We start from the raw sequence: 22234 nt of genomic DNA, 5'->3' as shown, positions 1-22234 counted from the left end.
TTGTTTACATGATTTATGCCATTCAATGCTTCATAGTTTATACTGGTATAAGTTTCAACTTCGATGAACAGGAGGCAACGTTGTAGCACCGACCTGGCTACACACTGCCATCTTGATTAGATACATTCACAGATCAAAATGCTTTAATCATTTTTAGTCCCTGTCCATGGGTGCAAACTCTGCTCCTCCAGGGCCACTGTCCTTGACCTAGTCCTATCCTGAACACCTTGATTACCTGGTTCAGGTGTGTTTGATTAGAGTTGGTGTTAAATTTTGGAGGAAAGTGTTTTACAGATTTGTAAGTTTTGATTTTGTTTCAGATGTGAATGAGTGTGGTCAGAATCCTCTACTCTGTGCATTTCGCTGCATTAATACTTTCGGAGCATATGAATGTAGCTGCCCACCCGGTTACACACTGCGAGAGGACAGACGTATGTGTCAGGGTACGCCAGTAAAAATTCAATCATTGGGTTTTGTTTGAAATTTGACACTATACTGAACACAATATACAAGATTAATGTTAAAGGTACTCATTATCAGCTTTCAAAGATTTTATTATATTATTTTGAAAATAATTCGATTTATGTACTATCTGTGTGTTCAGATGTGGACGAGTGTGCAGCAGATCTTCATAACTGTGACTCCAGAGGAATGGAGTGTAAGAACTTAATCGGCACCTTCATGTGTGTGTGTCCAGCCGGGATGATTCACAGGATGAATGAGGAGGCGTGTCAAGGTAAAATTTGAGATTATTTATTTTACACAGCAAAAGTATCTGAAAGTGTACTAATCCATACCTAAAATACTAAATATATAGTCCCTATTAAGCATTACACACCAATTAAACTGTAAATTTACTGTGTAGTCTTGTACTGTGTAATCTTTCCATAAAAAATACAAATCATCTTAAATGAAAATTCCATGCCGTTGCATGAAGGTTTAAATGACAAGGATGTTGTTCAGAAAGGTGTCCATCTGCATGTCCTGCTGCACAGTTTGATCTTTGTCAAATTCATCTCTGAGAATGTGCTTTCAACCGTTGCATTGCTGAATTTAACCCTAACCCTTTGCCAGCAGCAAAAGAGCAAACGATTCAAGTTCATAAAAATCTTGGTCCCTGGCAGCATCCCTGTGATTTTACACATCATATCAGAACTTCTTGGTTTCACAGTCCTCTGTGTTCTCATGGAAGTGTATTCAAGACTCTTCACTGATGATTAAGCTTTGCAAGATCTTTTTTGCACAGTGGAAGAAAGAATATACACTGTGGATGGGAGCAGTGAACTTCAAGACTTTAGTGTCTGCATACTGGTGGGTAAATGTTGAATTTGCCTGACAAATGGCAGGTATTCTTTGCATTGCTGTGTAATGGGAAGAGTTTGCATTATTCAGCTCTATCTGGAACAGGAAGCTGTAGTCAGAGAGGTTGTGTCAAAGTCAAGTCAAGTGGTTTTTATTGTCGTTTCAACCATATACAGTTAGTACAGTACACAGCAATACGAGACAACATTCCTCCAGGACCATGGTGCTACATAAAAACAACAAAGGACCAACATAGGACCACATGAGACTACACAACGAAATAAAATACCTATATAAACTACCTATATAAAGTGCACGTGCAAACATGTGCAAAAAGTACGGGACAGTACAACAAATTACTGACAATGAACAGGACAATAGACAGTGCAGCCTGACCAGTACTCAGTAGTGCAAAAAGATGACAGTTTCTAAAATGTAAACATAACATACTATGAGATAATGTTCTATGCACATAGCAGTTATTGAGGTAGCAGACAGTTATAAAGTGACAGTTATTAAAGTCCAACTCAGGACACGTGTGTGTCAAACCAGTCTCTGAGTATTGAGAAGTCTGATGGCTTGGGGAAGAAGCTGTTACACAGTCTGGCCGTGAGGGCCCGAATGCTTCGGTACCTCTTGCCAGACGGGAGGAGGGTAAAGAGTTTGTGTGAGGGGTGTGTGGGGTCGTCCACAATGCTGGTTGCTTTGTGGATACAGTGTTTTTTGTAAATGTCTTTGATGGAGGGAAGAGAGACCCCAATGATCTTCTCAGCTGTCCTCACTATCCTCTGCAGGGCTTTGCGGTCCGAAACGGTGCAAGTCCCAAACCAGGCAGTGATGCAGCTGCTCAGGATGCTCTCAATAGTCCCTCTATAGAATGTAGTGAGGATGGGGGTTGGGAGATGTGCTTTCCTCAGCCTTCGAAGAAAGTAGAGACGCTGCTGGGCTTTCTTGGTGATAGAGCTGGTGTTGAGGGACCAGGTGAGGTTCTCCGCCAGGTGAACACCAAGAAATTTGGTGCTCTTGACGATCTCCACAGAGGAGCCGTCGATGTTCAGCGGAGTGTGTTCACCTTGTGCTCTCCTAAAGTCAACAACCATCTCTTTTGTTTTGTCGACATTCAGGGACAGGTTGTTGGCTCTACACCAGTTCGTCAGCAGCTGCACCTCCTCTCTGTATGCTGACTCGTTGTTCTTGCTGATGAGACCCACCACGGTCGTGTCATCGGCGAACTTGATGATGTGATTCGAGCTGTGCATTGCTGCACAGTCGTGAGTCAGCAGAGTGAACAGCAGTGGACTGAGCACACAGCCCTGGGGGCCCCAGTGCTCAGTGTGGTGGTGGTGGAGATGCTGTTCCCGATCCGGACTGACTGAGGTCTCCCAGTCAGGAAGTCCAGGATCCAGTTGCAGAGGGAGGTGTCCAGGCCCAGCAGGTTCAGCTTTCCAATCAGGTGCTGGGGAATGATTGTGTTGAATGCTGAGCTGAAATCTATGAACAGCATTCGAACGTATGAGTCCTTATTGTCTAGGTGGGTGAGGGCCAGATGGAGGGTTGTGGTGATGGCATCGTCCGTTGAACGGTTTGAACGATCACGCAAACTGCAGTGGGTCTAGTGAGGGGGCAGCTGGGTCTTAATCTGCCTCATGACGAGCCTCTCGAAGCACTTCATGATGATGGGTGTAAGTGCGACGGGACGGTAGTTGTTGAGGCAGGACACTGAAGACTTCTTTGGCATGGGGATGATGGTGGTGGCCTTGAAGCACGTTGGAACAACGGCGCTGCTCAGAGAGATGTTGAAGATGTCGGTAAGAACATCTGCTAGCTGGTCTGCACATCCTCTGAGCACTTTGCCAGGAATGTTGTCTGGTCCAGCAGCCTTCCGTGGGTTGACTCTACGTAGAGTTTTCCTCACATCTGCCGTGGTAAGACAGAGCACCTGGTCGCTGGGAGGAGGGGTGGACTTCCTCGCCATCACGCCGTTCTGCACTTCAAACCGAGCGTAGAAGTCGTTCAGCGCATCTGGAAGGGAGGCATCTTTGTCACAGGCAACTGATGTTGCCCTGTAGTTGGTGATGGCCTGGATGCCCTGCCACATGCGCGCGTGTCACCGCTGTCCTGGAAGTGACTGTGGATTCTCTGGGCGTGTGGCGCTTTGCCTCTCTGATTGCCCTTGACAGTTTGGCCCTAGCTGTTCTTAGGGCTGCCTTATCGCCTGCTCTGAAGGCGGAGTCTCGGACCTCAGCAGCGTCGCACCTCCGCGAGTCATCCACGGCTTCTGGTTGGAGCGTGTGGTGATGGTCTTGAGAAAGTGACATCATCAATGCACTTGCTGATGTAGCTGGTCACTGATGCTGTGTATTCCTCCAAGTTGGTAGAATCGCCATATGTTGCAGCCTCCCTGAACATGTGCCAGTCAGTACACTCAAAACAGTCCTGAAGAGCAGAGATGGCTCCTGCTGGCCAGGTTTTCACCTGCTTCTGAAGCGGTTTTGTGCGCCTGACTAGCGGTCTGTATGCTGGAATTAACATAACAGAGATGTGGTCTGAGTAGCCGAGGTGGGGGCGGGGCTCCGCCGATGCAGCGCCTGGGATGTTTGTGTAAACAAGATCAAGCGTGTTCAGCCCTCTCGTTGCAAAGTCCACATACTGATGGAATTTAGGGAGCACTGTCTTGAGATTTGCATGGTTGAAATCTCCGGCGACAATAAACAGTCCGTCGGGGTGAGCGTTCTGCAGTTCAGCTCATAGCCCCATACAGTTCACAGAGCGCTTCCTTAGCGTTAGCGCTGGGGAATGTAAACCCGGTTATGCAAACAGTGGTGAATTCCCGTGGTAGATAAAAAGGTCTGCATCTAACAGTCACAAGCTCCAACAGCGATGAACAGTAACTAGAGACTAACATAGAGTTATTGCACCATTCCGTGTTGATGTAAACACACAAGCCACCACCGCGAGTCTTACCGCAGAGAGCTGTATTTCTGTCGGCACGAAACGAGGCGAGCCCGTCTAGCTGAATGGCGGCATCCGAACTCTGTCGCTGAGCCACGTCTCCGTGAAAACAAAGACGCAGCAGTCTCTAAACTCACGCTGCGTAGCCTGCTGGAGTCGGATATAGTCCAGTTTATTGTCCAGGGAGCAAACATTTGAGAGCAGGATAGACGGGAGAGCCGGCCGGCTAGGGTTTGTTTTTAGCCTAGCATGGACCCCGCCCTCTTTCCGCTTCGCTTTCGCGACACCGCTACGACGCCCTCTCCCCGGCCACCGGCATCAGGCGACGCCGAGGGCTGGAGGCCTGGTCTCCGCAGCAAGCCGAGTACGCGTAGCGCCTCCTGCAGGTCATCATGCAGCTTGGTTTTTGCATGATTCTTATATTTGAGTAGTGTCTGGCGATGACACGAACACTGGTTGCTCCGATGTCCATGTGTTGCAAAAGTCGGGCTTTTTTAACAAAAATAGCACCGTTGTGGATCCGGAGTGGCCGCTGCGTTCTACCGCGCCGCCATCTTGGATTACCTCCAAGAAAAGTCCATACAAAAAAGTCCATACAAAGGAAAAGTCCATACAAAGTCCATACATAATCTCTGACCATTGAGTCGTGTCCGTCAGGTTGATTTTTGCCACTCTTCATAGTACTTGTGATAGAAGATGACAGAGATAAATTGTGATCAGTTCATGAAAGAGCTTGCATGGATTTGAATTTTACAGCTAAAACATTTTGTTTCCTTTGTTTGCTTCTAGAATGATGGGCCGTAGGAACACTAAAAACAGATTTTAGACTGGATCTGAGCAAAACTGAAATAGAATTGTATTGTAGTTTATAATCGCTGCATAAAGTTGCTGGTATGTTTGCTGATGGAGGGTACCATGTCAAAACGTACATATTTAAAATGAACACTGCTAAATTGAGTGACACATATCACAAACACAACGTTGGGTTTGTGATAACCGAGTTGTGCTGGCCATGCATCGCACTTTATCTGTCAGTTGCAAGCCCGATGTATAGTTTAGAACAAAGCTTGGTCTCTTGCAAAAAGTTATGTAAAGCATCTCCTTCGTCCAGGTGAATAATTCCAGCAAAAGATGACATTATGCGGCTGTTGATTTTGGCTGTAATATCAGATTACATCAGCTAGCTGTTTATGCATACAAACATCAGTTCTCTCATCGATAGTTAAAGAATACAGTTTGCATACAGTTTGAATGCAGAATCCTATATCCTGTAGTAGTTCCTGTTGCATATCCGGCCCAATAACCTGCTTAATGAAGGCAGAAAATTTAGTCTGCACTGTAAAAAATTATTTTCTAGATAAGTATTTTTGTCTTGTTTTCCTGTCAAATTATCTAAACTTTCTTAAAACATGATTTATTTACTTGTCAAGCAAAATGGGATAAGATATTAAGTCTTGTTTTAAGATAAATCTGACTACATTTTGTGAACTTTAGACTCAAAACAAGAAAAACAAATCTGCCAATGGGGTAAGCAAAAATAAACTTGTTTTCTCTTTAAATTAAGTTTATTTTGCTTACCCCATTGGCAGATTTGTTTTTCTTCAAAATGATCGCCCAAATGATCCACTATCAAAGTGAGCTGCCAGTTCCCTATCTGTAACTCACTCGATGTTGTGTCAATGTAGAGACACTAGGGGTCGCTCTTGGGAGCACCAAACACCTCTGATCTTTGAGAAAAGGCCAATGGGAATTGGCGAGAGGAATTTGCATGCCACTTCCCGGGACATATGGGTATAAAAGGAGCTGGCTCGCAGCCACTCATTCAGATTTTTGCTTCAGAGCCGAGCGGTTGATTCGCAAAGAGCTGAATTCCACTGCCGGTCCATTCACCTCACTATAAAGCTTATGCTGTTGGATGTACAGCACATTTCAGTGGCTTTCTCTCCCTCTGTGCGATTGATGCAGAGTATGCCCCTGGGCGCTTCGACAGCTAAAACAGTATATATTCTTGCAAATAAAAGATTATATTTCCTCTAAAAGAGCATGCACTGTCAGATAGTGTCTTTTTAAAGATGCCTTTCCATCTGTGTGTAATTACTGGTCCGCTTCTGAAAGCCACGATCGCTGTTGAGGCCGATCTGCCACCAATTCTTCAGCTCTTGGACAGACCATGCATTTTTACGGGCAGGGGTTCCCTTACAGCAAGTGTCCAAGTGTGTCGTATTTATGACGGATGCCTCCAAGCTAGGCTGGGGTGCCGTGTGTAATGGGCACACAGCCACTGGCTCCTGGACAGAACCGTGACTGTGTTGGCATATCAACTGCCTCATGTTGTTGGTGCTACTGCTAGCCCTGTGGAGGCTTTTGCCATTGATTGGTCTGGACGGACAACACGCCATGGCGGCTTGCGTCCGAGTCGCATGCAACAACTCAACCGCCGTCTCCTCCTCTGGAGTCGGCGGGTCGACTCAGGTCGCTGCGGACCACTCACATCCCAGGCGACCTCAATCATATAGCGGACGTGCTGTTGCAGCAGGTGATGCTCAGGGGAGAGTGGAGACACCACCCCAAGTTGGTCCAGCTGATTTGGAGTCGAGTCGGCGAAGCACAGGTAGACCTGTTTGCTTCTTGGGTATCCAGCTGAAAATCTAAATACTCTGTGGAGAGAAAACATAGAGAGAAAACTGGCACGGCCTGCTCCTATACTAGATACGTCTAATATGTCTAGTATGTCCAGGGGAGTGGCATGCAAATTCCACTCGCCAATTCCCATTGGCCTTTTCTCAAAGATTAGAGGTGTTTGGGGCTCCCAAGAGTGACACCTAGTGTCACTATATCGACACAACGTCTCGTTCCCTCCATCACGGAAAGTTTAGCTTGGCTACCTTTACAGACCGTACATTTTTCCATGCGGTTATGCTTAAGAAAGGGGCCACAATTTGATTGTTTTACATTTTCGAATCTGTTTTACAATTCTAATAGAAAGCTTTGGTTTCATCCTCAGTCACATGCATATCCAATTCATAATGCCAGCTTCACTTTCCCACTCTTTACTGTATTTTCACCATATTTTAACTGATTACCAGTAGGCATGGTGTCTTTCACGAAAGGTGGCTACTTCTGATTGAAATCAAGGGTGCACATATGCAGAGCTCAATTATTATTCAGGAAGTAAACGACAAATGGAGAAATTCAATTTTAGGGATAATATAAACATTTAAAAACATGGATTGTAAATCAATGGCAGATGCTTCTGTAGATGCCATATGATTTCAGCTTGATTTAAAAAAAGAGAGATTTGCCAGTCTTTTACCATAGAAATTAAAATAGCTGCATTTGTAATTTAAGTAATCAAGCCAGTCTTCCTATCAGAGCCCCTTCCTCCCAAAAATCTCCCTACACTGTCAGTCATCTAGCAGAGAGTCCCCCCAATGGTAGTATATAAATTGGGTGAGTAAAATATTTGATGCAAACATTTTAGGTCAAGCTCTCTGGATGTAGGATGACAGGCTCTATTTGTAACAGCTTTTAATGATTGATCATCTTGTAGTGATGTCAAAAGTACCAATTCAGTACCCACATACTGTCTTGGGTCGGCTGCTTTCCAGCACTCATGCAAATGTGTGCACCTGCAAGTAGAACACTCGTGACTCTTGATTGTGTCAATTGAGTCTGAACGGTCAAAATATCTTGACAAGATACTAGAAACTGTGTTTACTAAATACCAAATATTAAGATATATAACCCTGAAAACAATGAATAATTAAAATGTGCAGAAGGAATTTGAAAACTTTAAAGTCACGAGCCAGGATATTTGAATTTTTTTCTCATAAGCATGTTTTTTTAGCCTATTTAAAGCCTGCTATCTTCTAAACTAACTTTAAAAACCTGACGAATCAATAATATGCTTCAAAACTTTCAATTAAACAAATTTGTCTTGCTGTCTGTAAAGGAGGGATTTGAGGCTGAAGCAGGTCTCCAGCTCAAAGTTCCAGTGAAAAGTAGTGAAAGCACTGCTTCATCAGTGGAGTAGTTGAGACAAAACCTTTTAATGGTGCTTCTGTGGGGATGGGGTATTAAAGCACTGTTGTGGAAGTGGAGGATTTAGGACAGCAGCAATGGTGCTTTGAGGGAGATGAATGGAATCACTGCCACTTTAAGCAAATAAGTAAATCTGTCATGTGACTTCTGTGAAGAAACCGACTCAATTCATGTGACTCAACTGTGAAGGAAAATCACATGTCCACGGACATCTGCAAAAAATGTGTCGAACTCAAACTATGAGCACCTGTAGAGGGAATGGTTATGTGTGTGGGCACTCCTGTAAGGGAAGCAAAATGTTAGGAAGTACGTTTGCAGAATATAAATACATACATCACCCAGACGTTAATTTGATTTGTGTGTTTGCATCTGTAAAATATTTTTTTTACATTGTCTACTCATCTGCAAAACATCTGTAAGATGTAGGTCATTAGTGATGTCTTGGATGTCAATAAGAAATTTAGCTGATGTCTTTGAGATTTTTATGATTTGGAATGTTTGTAAATCTGATCTTTTTAAGATGTTAAGCAAATGATAATTAGATTGTGATGCTTTCCAGTTGAAAACATCTAAAAAAGACACCAAGTAAGTAAGTGTTCTATCTGGGTAACTTGCATTTTTTACATTTATGAATGATAAAGCAGTAAAATTTTAATTCTTGCACTTGATGAAACACCTCAAGTGCATTAATCACTTTTTTTCTGTCTGGTGATGCTTTGTATTATGTTGATATTTAATTTTTTCTTATATTTGTATTTAATTTATTTGAAATGTTATTACATTAATGGTTTTTAGTGTAGGGGGATGTGTTATTTTATGACTATTGTACAGCACCTTGGTTAGCATATATAAATAAACTTGACCTTGACTTGTGACAATTAGGGTTGTTAATAAATAATCGATCGTCTAACCCTAACTTAAACAAATCAAATTAAACAAATGTACTGAGGATCTTATTTCAATGAGAGGAGCACCTCATGCATCAAAGAGGTGTAAAGGCCCTGGGTCTGAGGGAGCAGGCATCCCTCTTGCCATTCAGAAACACTGAGTCATTCTGAGGAGATTATATAAAGCTGCTCTAAGGCTTTCGTCTGACTGTCAGTCCAAATCTGACTTTTGTGTATTTCTGATTGGTATCTGATCATATTTAGCAAGTCTGATTTTCAAAAAATCACATGAAATGCGAAAGCTACATTAATTTGTGGTTTTGAAATCCTATTCAAATCACATTTCTGGAAATCTGTTTTAGCCGCTCTGATCAGATCTCAAGTGACTTTTTTTTTCTTTTATCTCCACCCAGATAATAAAACATATTGAAACAGAAATGAACCAAAATGAGTTTGTATCTAGTAGAGCAATGCTTAAGTGGGGTTAGTTCGTTTGGTAAGTGAGATGTACTAAGGGAATTAAATCAGTGAGAATAAACATGCTTTTTTTTATACAACTATTATTGATTGTAGTCTACAGTCGCTGTGCAGAGCAATACAGCAAACAAAAAGGCAAATTAAAATATTATACTAGATTAGAAAGAAAATATTATTTGTCCTCACTCACATTTTTATCCTTTTTTTTTGTCTTTGTACAGATGAAAATGAATGCCTAACTCAAACTGGTATTTGTGAGAACGGCCGATGTGTGAATACTGTTGGCAGCTACAGGTGTGAGTGCGCCATTGGGTTTAAACTCGACTCTACGGCCACACAGTGCCTCGGTAAAAACTTCTTTCCAACACTGAGAGCTCTATTTTCGTACCTGGGTTATTTGCAGAGCTATGTGCTACAGCCATGCACTACATCTGATCACATTTTTGTGATATCGCTAAATCTAAGTGAAATTTTCATGCCCGGGCAACATGCAACTGGCCGCGGGTGGGAGTGTTTGCACAATCTATGTGCGAATATGTGCAAACTGTGTTTTCACAGAAATATGGGAATATGGGAGGTCATTGTAAATGAAGTGGAAGATTAGTCTAAGAACCACGTCTGTTTTCTTTTGTGCTTTACACGCACAATTTCTTCAACTCACTTGCGCCTAGACTCAGCACATGCTTGCACAAAAATATCAAACCTCCTCGCCCATGCCTACTGCTTTTGCATGTATGACGTATCGCAAAGCACTGTGCTTAATGCCCGGAGCACACTGTACGATTTTGGAAAGTCCTTTAAGATAGTTGCTTGTCAGACTGTACGATATATGAACACATTGATATCATCATCGCACACTGTGCGACATTATGTCAGACTGTATGATACACATCGTAGCTTACAGTGGTCCCAATCGTCCTGATCAGTGAACGTGACATGTTACAGGAGTTTTGTGAATAGAAGCAAAACGGCAAGATTTGCCCGCCCTGGAGGAGCATTTTTTTTTTTTAAGTCAGGACATCAGCATTTCCATTGCTCCAATACCACTCTATCACAAGCATAGGCTAACATTTACAAGAAAGATGGATTTTGTCAAATAGGCCTGATCACAAATACAGAACATTACAGATGTCCAGAATGAACACGAGTGCGGGAGGTAACCTACAGTATTAATGAGATACCACAAACAAATATTCATTGTGGAAATAAAAAGACATCTGGCCCGAAAAATTACAAACTTCACCGTTCACATAGGTGAAAACCAAAAAGGTGGGTTATTGTGCATTTTTCTCCTCTTTTAGATTAGTAATCTATCGGCAATGCACAATTTTGAAAAGTCGGAAAGGCCGATAATATATCACACTTGCAAAATCCCTATGGATAATGCCCAAACATAATATATATTTCTATAATTGTATCCAACTGTATATGCTGATTTGGATTAAAACATCCCAAAAATACTTACAGTATAAACTGTTCAATATTTTTTATTTATTTATTTTTTAATTAAACAGTGGAGGGATGGAGTTAACGAGACATTGTAATGATGAGTTGACACTAGGGGTCACCCTTGGGAGCCCAGACATCTCTGATCTTTGAGAAAAGGACAATGAGAATTGGTGTGTGGGATTTGCATGCCACTCCCCCAGACATACGGGTATAAAAGGAGTGCCGTTGCAAGTTACTCCAAACATGATGACCAAGGACAGAGGGCCCTCTGCCCAAGGAAGCCACGGTTTACTAGCGGTGAAACCATTTTGCAGAATATACATCACACGGGTTTACCTAAGGAGACAACCAGCACATGTGGAGAACTTACCACAGTACGGGGGCTTAAGTGACGCACGTACTGGTGCGGCGACGAGTCTCTCCGAAGACTCGTTGGCTGCTAGACTAAGGAGGAAGAATGTCCAGGATTAATACTTTTTTGCGAACGCAACCTGGGAGACCTCAAGAGAGGGGAAATGCGCTATGCGCAAGCGGTACACCCATCCAGCTGACCCGAACGTACATGTTTGTGTCACCTGATAACACACGGGACGAAACTGGCTCAACCCTGAGGCTATAAAACCTTACAAGGGTATTAGGTGTTGCCCAGCCCGCAGCTCTACAGATGTCTGCTAAAGAGGCGCCGCGGGACAACGCCCAAGGAGCCACAACACCCCTGGTAGAGTAGGCTCGCAAGCCAGCAGGGGGCGGCACATGCTGGGCATGATATGCCATGGTGATGGCATCGATAACCCAGTGAGCGATCCTCTGTTTGGAAAAAGCGCTTCATTTCCGCTGTCCACCAAAGCAAAGAGACAGACAAAGAGCTGCTTGGAGCTTCTAAAGCTCTGCGTGCGATCCAAGTAGATGCGAAGAGCATGCACCAGACACAGCAATGCTAAGGCTGGGTTTGTCTCCTCCAGTGGCAGCGCTTGCAGGTTCACCACCTGAACCCTGAAAGGGGTCGTGGGAACCTTGGGCACGTAACCCTCTCAGGAACCCGAGGATCAAGTCATGCTTCCCCAAATACTTACCTTCTACTGCATCGTGATGTGCCGATGTAGTGGCTACACGCATTCAAGGTGGAGGGGGACAGCTGTCCCTCCAGCCTCTCCTGCAGAAAGGAAAGCACTGATCCAACTGTGCATCTCTGGGGGTCTTTCCATCGGGAAGAACACCACTTAGCAAACACCACTTCAGGTCAACAGACACTCATTAAGGGGGCCCTGGCCTGAGTGACCCTGTCTTCCACCATGGGTGGTAGGCCAATTAAGTCTTCCACGTACAATCCAAGGGCCAGACATGGAGATTCCAGAGGTCCTTTCGCGGGTTCCAGATGTTACCCCGTCCCTGAGAAAGAAGGTCCTTTTGCATGAGGTCCGAGAACCAAGTCTGGGGCCACTAGAAGGATCGGCTCCTTGTCCTCCCTGACATTGCACAAGTTCTGTGCAAGTTGGCGCACTGGGGGAAAACGCGCTCTTGTGTAGCCCCTTTGGTCAGCTGTGCGCCAGGGCATCTGTGCCAAGGGGAGCCTCGGTCAAAGAGTACCAGAGCGGAGAGTGGGAGGATTCTGGGGAAGTGAACAGGACTGCCTGTGCTTGGCCAACTCGACTCCAAATCAGCTGGACCCCCTGAGGGTGGAGTCTCCACTCTCCCCTGAGCATGACCTGCCACGACAGCGCATCTGCTGTGCTGTTGAGGTGGCCCGGAATGTGAGTGGCTCACAGCGAATTGAGCCACAGCTGACTTCAGAGGAGAAGACGACAGGCGAGTTGTGACATTCGACGAGTGTTGTCCATCCGGACCAACACATGCTTGCCCTGGATCAACAGCAATAGCCTTCTCGGGGCAAGTAGTACCGCCGACAACTCATATACCCGTATGTCCCGGGGAGTGGCATGCAAATCCCACACACCAATTCTCATTGGACTTTTTTCAAAGATCAGAGATGTCTGGGCTCCCAAGTGTGACCCCTAGTAACAACTCATCGACACAATGTTGAGTGAGTAAGATGGAGGGAATGAGACGTTGTGTCAATTGTATTTACAAAAGGGGTCTTTCTTGAGAGCCCCGTGTACCTCTGGATTTGAGAAAAGGCCCATGAGAAATTGGCAGACAGAATTTGCATGTCCCGCCCCCCGGACACACGGCTATAAAGGTAAGCGGACATGCATCTGTCAGTCAGGTTTTTGCACTGATGAGCCGAGAGTAAGGTTCGGCCGTTTACAGTGATAGGTCTAGTGGCATGGTAATGGGGACACAACGTCTCGTTCCCTCAATCAGGGAACAGAGTTTACAACAGTAACCATGACATTCCCCTTCTGTCACTCACTCGACGTTGTGTCGATTGTAGTGACACAAGGGGACCCATTTAAAAACGCCATGCACTAAACCTTGTTACGTGAGCTGACACAGGTGCAAGCAAGCTACTGCATGCTAGAAGCAACTGTATTGCACGTAACCCTCCCCAACGCCCCCCAAAAATTGTCATATATAGTTCTTAGGTTCCCAGCACCCCTGAGGGGGGAACAAATGACATGACTATCATGGGAGCAAGCCAGCCAGCCGTGGCCTTTTCTCTATCTATGTTTCTTGTCATAGAGCATAAAGCTGCTGGTTAACGCTATAAAACACATCTGGGAAGGCGTTCTTTTCCATTCCTATTTTTTCAGGGGGAAAAGACTCTGTGGAGATCACATCCTGCCCAGGCTTGGGGGAGGTAACCTGTGGCCAATACGTCACATTGGTTGTCAAGCCACACGTGAAAGTGGCACAGTGGTAGGTCCTACCTAGTAAGGGAGGAGCTCTACAAACACAGCATCCGGGGCAGAGAGACTGCCCAAGGGAGATGCGGGTCCGCCAACAGGGGGACCGTACCGCTGCCATCCCCAAATTGCCTCCATCACCAACCGGGTCGTCCTCAATCCCGTGGGAAGAAGGAGCGATGCGGGGACCGGCTGGAGTGGCATTCACTTTGAGGAATGAAATCCTTGACCGCAACGTTGCCATGGTCATATTCTCGCAGTGAGTACATGTACCATCCACAAATGCTGCCTGGTGTGATCGTCGCCCAGACACACGAGGCATTGTCAATGACCGTCGGATTTGGAGATATCGACCACATCCAGGAACTACACAGAGGCGGAAGGGCATCTTTAAAAAGACACGTCATGAAAAGGATGTTCAACGCCTGCTGTGTATTACTCTTTTATGAATGAATATACTCTGTTTTAGAGGGGAAAATACTTCTATTTAGAGGGTATATGCTCTTTACAGAAGCGCTGTCGAAGGGCCCAGGGGTGTGGACTGCAAAGCATGCAGAAAAGGAGAAAGCCGCTGGAAACGCACCGTAGATCCAACAGCAATGCTCTGATAGAGGTGAGTGGAGCAGTAGTGAAACTCAGCTTGCTGCTGCACAACCGCTCAAAAGAAAAAAATCTGACTGACAGACGCACATCTGCTTCCCTTTATACCCGTATGCCTGGGGGCGGGACATGCAAATCCTGTCTCCCTTTTCTCAAATCCAGAGGTTTGCGAGGCTCTCTAGAAAGACACCTTGTGTCACTACAATCAACACAACGTCGAGTGAGTGACAGAAGGGGAAAGGAGAAAATGCAATAATTTATTTTCATTTTGTAAGCTCTCTATTAATTTAATTTTCATATTGCTGACGAGTTACACTTTTCTCCAAGTATTTTCTGTTTATTTATTTATAAGAACATTTATATCAAATGTAAAGAAGAAAAAATATTGAAAGAGCTTGAGTAGAGTGATAACTGGGCACAAATTCTGCTATGGTGCAGACGTGGAGCAGGTTTCTTTTCAAGTGAATTAGGGTGCTTGGGTTCCTATTTAAACATGGAATATCTCATCTGGCCGTCACAATAGCAGTCACACTATACGGCTATGATGCTAAATTTCTGACACTGCCAGAACTTCGTAGGAGACTAAAGATCATTGCAAAGGCTATTAATCGGACGTCTGTGAACATTTCACTCTGAACGTTGTAAGATTGACGATTTTGCTCTGAGATGACAGAAATCCTTTAGGATTCCCGAAATTCGTCTCAGACGGCAGAATCACAGCCAAAATTGTACAGTGTGCTTAAGACGCAGTGGTCTTAAAAAATGCCCTGAGTGTAAAGTTAAACATGAACTTGTAGATACAGCTTTTATTACTGGACAAAACAAACCTGGAACTTTATCCAGACTGTATAAATCATACTTATATTTCAAACATGTTTAGTTCAGGACACTTACCACAGTATTATAAACTGACATTGATTAGTATTGTAATGTTTGTCTTAAAGATTACAGGAAAGGGTTCTGCTTTACTGATGTTCTGTACACCATGTGTCAGATGTCATCCAGCAGTCGTGCTGCTGTCAGCAGATCTCAGTGCTGTTGTCATGGAGGTCGGGGGTGGGGTAACCAGTGTGAGCTATGCCCTCTGCCTGCCTCTGCCAACTACAAGAAACTGTGCCCATACGGGCTGGGATATGCAACTGATGGAACAGGTGCAGCAGATACAAATGAGCAATCGTGACAAAGGAATTCTCATTATTCTTACATTACTTTTATTTAAACATGTAACTGTTCTTGTTTTTAACTGTTACATTGAATGTTGTTGTAAAGCTTTGGCCCATTTAAAGCATCTGATTTTTGAGTCATTGATTGGTTACTTTTAAAAATGTAATGTAATCATTTTCACACAAAAGTCAAGCAGTATTTTATGTCAATCTATTTAAAGAACACTGATTGCAGATGATGTCATTATGACAACAATAAGGATAGCAATAGTACCTTGTGATATTTTTTAACCAGAACGATCACAAATCAGTTTCTGTTGTCAGTAGTTTTGGAGCAAGTTAAACCTTTGCAAACTCTTCATTGTCTCTCGATCCACAGATATAGATGAGTGCAAGGTGATTCCAGGTGTTTGTGTGAATGGTGCATGTATCAATACCATGGGCTCTTACAGATGTCACTGTGAAACAGGATACACAACCTCTGCTGCAGGAACTGCATGTGTTGGTACAGTACAAACACAAAACAGTGTTTCAGAGCCATCAGTCATGAAAATTCCCATGATGTAAAGATGCATTATTATATGTTATTCCTATGGATCATAGTTGTTTCATTGTAATATGTTGTGTTGTTGTGTTTTTGTCAGATGTAGATGAGTGTGGTATGTCCCCCAAACCCTGTAACTTCATGTGTAAGAACACAGATGGCAGCTACATGTGCTCCTGTCCGCGGGGTTACACGCTACAGGAGGACAGCAGGACATGCAAAGGTGAGGAAGAGGAGTACTGCTTTATCAGCTGTGGGACTGATTCATGCAAAGAGACTAGCACTAGTTCTTCATTGCGTTTATAAAATTATTTCTATTAAAAATATTGGATGTTTTCACTGCGGTTACAATCATTGTGCATTGTACAGATGCTACACCAAGTGTGTCGTGGCTGGTGACTAATGCCAGAACCAAAGCGGTATCAGAACTGCTTTTGATACAAGGGGCTGAGGTGAGACAGAGCAGGCATAATTAAGTCTGGCTTTTATGCAGCATTGCGTCTTTACACATCATTTTGATGAGGCACAAAGCAGTCTTGACTTGGCTGTATAAAGACATTATTATTATTTTTATTTCAAAAGCATTAAGAGAAGTTGAACACTCTTCATTACACCTGTTGCTGCCATGTGACTATAAGGGAAAGTCTGTTGTGAGTAAACCAAAAGGAAAACTCTGGAGCTGGTTGCCAAACTGTATTGGCTGCACTTTGCTTTGAAGCCACCAACTACAGTATGTTGAGAGCTGAGACTTGCTGCATGAGCTTGTTCTTCATATTATCATATCCAGGCTTGCACTTCAGCTTACAGTGATGACACAACACGGGAAGCGGCAGCTTACTTATAAGCATGGTTCCTAGGGAATGTCTGTGCAGACCCTAAGTCAATAATGTTTTGCCCAGCCACAGTCTGCCTACCTTTTCATATGCATGTGGATAAAGGATCACCTCAACAAGTGGACTATTAACCCGCTCCTGGCAAGCAATCTACCACAAAGAACATTAGACCAAATCTGCACCTTGACAACCATCCTCTCACAGAGTCCAAAGGAGATGGATGACATATGCAAGACAGCTGAGATCAGTGATCAAAAGTTTGCAGAAAACATGGCGTAAGACATGCAGTCAAGAACTCTCTGATGCAGATGGTAGTGTCAGGTGAAAAATGTTCTGAGAGACTGCTGCTTCTGTCACTCTTGTCAATGTGGATGTCTAAACCACTATGTTCAATAAAATGCATTCTGAGATATCCCTACCAGAATTTTATCCCAGAGTGGGTGCTGACCATGTGAATTGCCCACTTTGGAGTTGGCAAAATCCATAAAAATGGACTGCAATTTGTAGAGTTGTGCTCTGTGTAACTAATTCCTACTTTCTAACCAAACCACAGCACAAGAAGTCCTCATCCCCGATCACCCCGGCACCTTTCACTGCCCGGAACCGACCCCTTCACTAGTCCGCTCTCACTACCCTTACCACGGGTACACAGAGGTGTACAGAGCGGTTGCGATTCACCTGTGCCTCGAGAATGCTGCCACCTGGAAACTCCCCTCGGGTACTCCCCTCCAAGGCCTGTAGGATGATGTCGTCGCTGACTTCAAAAGCCTACAGCACCACTGGACAGGCCGCCTCCGCCCTGCATGCCATGGCTCTCCTGCAGGTCCACCAAGAACTGCACCTGGGCCACCTCTGGCTGAACATGGTCGAGATGTGTGACATTGACAAGGCACGCTTTCTCAACGCCTCGTCTACCAGCTCAGCCTCTTCGGTGACACCATAGACGACTTCGACCAGCAGTTTTTGGCGGTGAAAAAGCAAACAGTGGCCATTTCTCACATCATGCTGCGGCGCCGCCCTAGCGCACCCCGCGCTCCATCTGCCTGCCGAGGTCATCCTCCTGTGGCCAAACCACAGGCAGCAATTTCTCCAATTTCTCATTGGCCTTTTCTTAAGTTCAGAGGTACGCAAGGCTCTCAAGAAAGACCCCTTGTGTCACTACATTCGACACAACGGCTCGTTCCCTCCATCAGGGAATGGAGGTTACAACAGTAACCATGACATTTTACATATTATTTTCATGTTTCATGAGAGAAAGACGACAAGTAAGCCACATCAGTTTATAACATCTGTAACTCTATGCTGTGCACAAATATACAGTAAGACAATACACCGGTTGTATTCTATTCATTCATTCGGTTCACTGACCGAACGTTTTTACTACAAGTGTGATGATGAAGCATAATTTTTGGGGCACGTGAGGAGTTGCGTTTGGCAGTAGACTAGAGTTTGTTAGAACAATAATGTTATGATTGACAAAATATTTATACTGTTTCATAAAATATTTTGTAATAGAAAATATACTGAATTGGCAACTTTAAAACTCTTCTACCCTCTGTATGCCTTCACTAAAATACTGGGAATTCTTTTTATATATTTATTTTGAGGAATTTGAACATTTTCATTGGCACAACTGACAATCTATCACGGCACACTAGTGGGCACAGTGGTTAGGAAATACTGGTTTAGGTAGCCAAATTGTATTAAAGAAGATTTGGCTGACATCTCTCAGACAGCCAGATTTTCTTCTCCTGTCTTCCGCATTCACTTTCTTGGAGTGCGTGTGAAGGGGGGCAGGGAGGGGTGACAGCCGATAACAGTAGCAAAAATCTCTAATTAGAAATTAGTCAAGTTATTGCTTGTATTTGAAGCAGGAAGTTTTACATCCAAACACAGAAATTATGTTAAAAAATAAATTAGACAATGCACAGGCAATTTAGTGATATACCCGCAGTTGTGGTCTTGACCGGACTTGAAATAAAATCCTGAGTCCTCTTTGTCTGAGACTGAGAAAAGGCGTCTCGGAAAAGTGGTATTGAGACCAAGACCAATCTCGAGTACTACAACACTGTCACAGACATCAAGTGAGTTTACCTTCATCTCACTCAAGGATTATATGAACATGTGAACTCATGAAGAGAGATATAGAAAAATCTTAATTTAATTTGAGTTTGTTGATTTTCAGACGTGGATGAGTGTCAGAGTAGACAACACAACTGTCATTTTTCATGTGTGAACACCATTGGTGGATTTAACTGCAAATGCCCTGCAGGCTTCAGCCAGCACCACACTTCCTGTAGAGGTACAAACACAAGTTTGTGTGAGTTCAAAATCAGTGAACTCCTGATTTACAGTTATATTTTGTTGTTTTGCTTACATACTGAACAGATGAAGTCAGAAGTGTACATACATCTTAGCCAAATACATTTAAACTAAATGTCATAAATCTTTTCACAATTCCTGACATTTAATCGTATAAAACATTCCCTGTCTTAAGTCAGTTAGGATCACTACTTTATTTTAAGAATGTGAAATGTCAGAATAATAGTAGAGAGAATGATTTATTTCAGCTTTTATTTCTTTCATCACATTCTCAGTGGGTCAGACGTTTACATACACTTTGTTAGTATTTGGTGGCATTGTCTTTAAATTGTTTAACTTGAGTCAAACATTTTGGGTTTCCTTCCACAAGCTTCTCACAATAAGCTGCTGGAATTTTGTCCCATTCCTGCAGACAGAACTGGTGTAACTGATTCAGGTTTGTTGGCCTCCTTGCTCGAACACACTTTTTCAGTTCTGCCCACACATTTTCTATTGGATTGAGGTCAGGACTTTGTGATGGCCACTCCAATACCTTGACTTTGTTGTCCTTAAGCTATATTGCCACAATTTCGGAGGTATGCTTGGGGTCTTTGTTCATATGGAAGACCCATTTGTGACCGAGCTTTAACTTACTGGCTGATGTCTTGAGATGTTACAGCAAAGCACCCCCACAACATGATGCTGCCACCCCCATGCTTCACAGTTGGGATGGTGTTCATCGGCTTGCAGGCCTCACCCTTTTTCCTCCAAACATAATGATTGACATTATGCCCAAAGTTCAATTTTTGTTTCATTAGACCAGAGGACATTTCTCCAAAAAGTAAGATCATTGTCCCCATGTGCACTTGCAAACTGTAGTCTTGCTTTTTTATGGCGGTATTGGAGCAGTCGCTTCTTCCTTGCTAAGCAGCCTTTCAGGTTATGTCGATATAGGACTTGTTTTACTGTGGAAATAGATACTTGTCTACCTGTTTCCTCCAGCATCTTCACAAATTTTACAAGCTGCTTACAGGCACCGTTAACCATTAAAATGAATGTAAAGATATGACCCACTGGAATTGTGATAGTCAATTAAAAGTGAAACAATCAGTCTGTAAACAATTGTTGGAAAAATTATTCGTCATGCACAAAGTAGATGTCATAAATGACTTGCCAAAGCTATAGTTTGCTAATACGAAATCCTTGGAGTGGTTAAAAATGAGTTTTAACGACTTCAGCCTAAGTGTATGTACTTGTGACTTCTAATGTACATGTGATTATTATCAATGAATGCAGTAAAAAGCTGCTTGTCAGTTAGATGTGTGTGATCCCTTTAATTTGTGTATTCAGATTTTATTATGTTGTCCCTCAGATATCAATGAGTGTGTGTCAGATTTGAGTGTGTGTGGCTTGCGGGGCATCTGTCACAATTCAGTAGGCAGCTTCAGCTGTGAGTGTGCACAGGGCTTCAGTCTGGACTCGACTGGACTCAACTGTGATGGTAACTCTCTCTCTCACCTCTCTCTCTCTCTCTCTCTCTCTGCATTTCTATTTTCTTAATAGGTGTTTGTATTACACACTTTGTAATATTCCTACAAAATGTAATAACTTGCTTTGCCTCTGTAATGAATTTTCTTTTTGGCTGACATCACCAATCCCTCTATTTTTTCAACCACATAGCATTTGCTCACAGCTCTGGTGCTAATGAATGCAACTGGAGCTTTAGATCTGTTTCATGTGGATCACTTAGAATGCTTATTTAAGCAAGTGTCATTAATTAAAAGAAATAGCACATGCACACCTTTCAGAAAAAACATTTCACAAAAATAGGTTTGTCAGGTTTGAAATGCTGAAATAATAGATGTAGTGTGTAAAATGAAGCCACTTTGTGTTTGTCAGTGTGTTAGTGTGTCATGTTGAACCCTACCTGTGATTTCTCTGTTAGGACACCAGTGTGAAGTCATTGAACAGAAATAATTTAGAAAAGAGAACTTATTTCTGAGAAAAGATTCAGCAGCATTTGACATACGCAGATAATACCTGATTTCATATTTGTATTTATGTGAATAAAAAATGTCACTGGTGTGTGGTATGTGTATTGATTTGTTTAGAAGATAAACCATAAAGGACTTGATTGTGCTCTCTGTTTGTCTCTCAGATATAGATGAGTGTGCAAGTGATGAGAGGTGTCAGTTTGGTTGTCAGAATGCTGCAGGTGGGTTTCGCTGCAGCTGTCCACAAGGCTACACACAACACCAGCAATGGAACCAATGTGTGGGTCAGTATACACACACACACATAGATTTGGAAAAACAGCTACAGCACACATTTTCAGGTTATTAATGTCACAATATATAACATAATTTTTTGTTTTTAACTCAAGGTTGCTAAAAATATACTTAAATTGGGGGTCTGGGTAGCTCAGTGAGTATTGATGCTGACTATCACACCTGGAGTTGCAAGTTTGAATCCAGGGTGTGCTGAGTGACTCCAGCCAGGTCTCCTAAGCAACCAAATTGGCCCAGTTGCTAGGGAGGGTAGAGTCACATGGGGTAACCTCCTCGTGGTCACTATAATGTAGTTCTCGCTCTCGGTGAGGTGTGTGTTGAGTTGTGCATGGATGCCGCGGAGAATAGCGTGAAGCCTCCACACGTGCTATGTCTCTGCAGTAATGTGCTCAACAAGCCACGTGATAAGATGTGTAGATTGACGTCTCAGACGCGGATGCAACTGAGATTTGTCCTCCGCCACCCAGATCGAGGCGCGTCACTACGCCACCATGAGGATTTATAGCGCATTGGGAATTGGGCATTCCAGATTGGGGAGAAAAAATAACGTGTTGAATGCAGGAGAAATGGGCAGGAGTAAAAACCTGAGTGAC

General features: G+C 43.5%; 1 protein-coding gene across 1 annotated transcript in view; it reads left to right on the top strand.

Annotated features, from left to right (window-relative positions):
* The window catches only part of LOC127636651 (fibrillin-2-like), a 169052-nt gene that overhangs the window by 136505 nt on the left and 10313 nt on the right, over positions 1–22234 (top strand). The window contains 9 exon segments of the mRNA XM_052117306.1: positions 321–443; positions 605–736; positions 9881–10006; positions 15457–15663; positions 16055–16180; positions 16320–16442; positions 19238–19354; positions 20726–20854; positions 21512–21631. Coding sequence (XP_051973266.1) covers positions 321–443; positions 605–736; positions 9881–10006; positions 15457–15663; positions 16055–16180; positions 16320–16442; positions 19238–19354; positions 20726–20854; positions 21512–21631 — 1203 coding nt within the window.

This window comes from Xyrauchen texanus, chromosome 44 (genome assembly GCF_025860055.1).
Source record: "Xyrauchen texanus isolate HMW12.3.18 chromosome 44, RBS_HiC_50CHRs, whole genome shotgun sequence".
Classification (NCBI taxonomy): Eukaryota; Metazoa; Chordata; class Actinopteri; order Cypriniformes; family Catostomidae; genus Xyrauchen; species Xyrauchen texanus.
The sequence above is the reverse complement of the archived record's forward strand: the minus strand, read 5'-3'. Positions and strand labels throughout refer to the sequence as shown.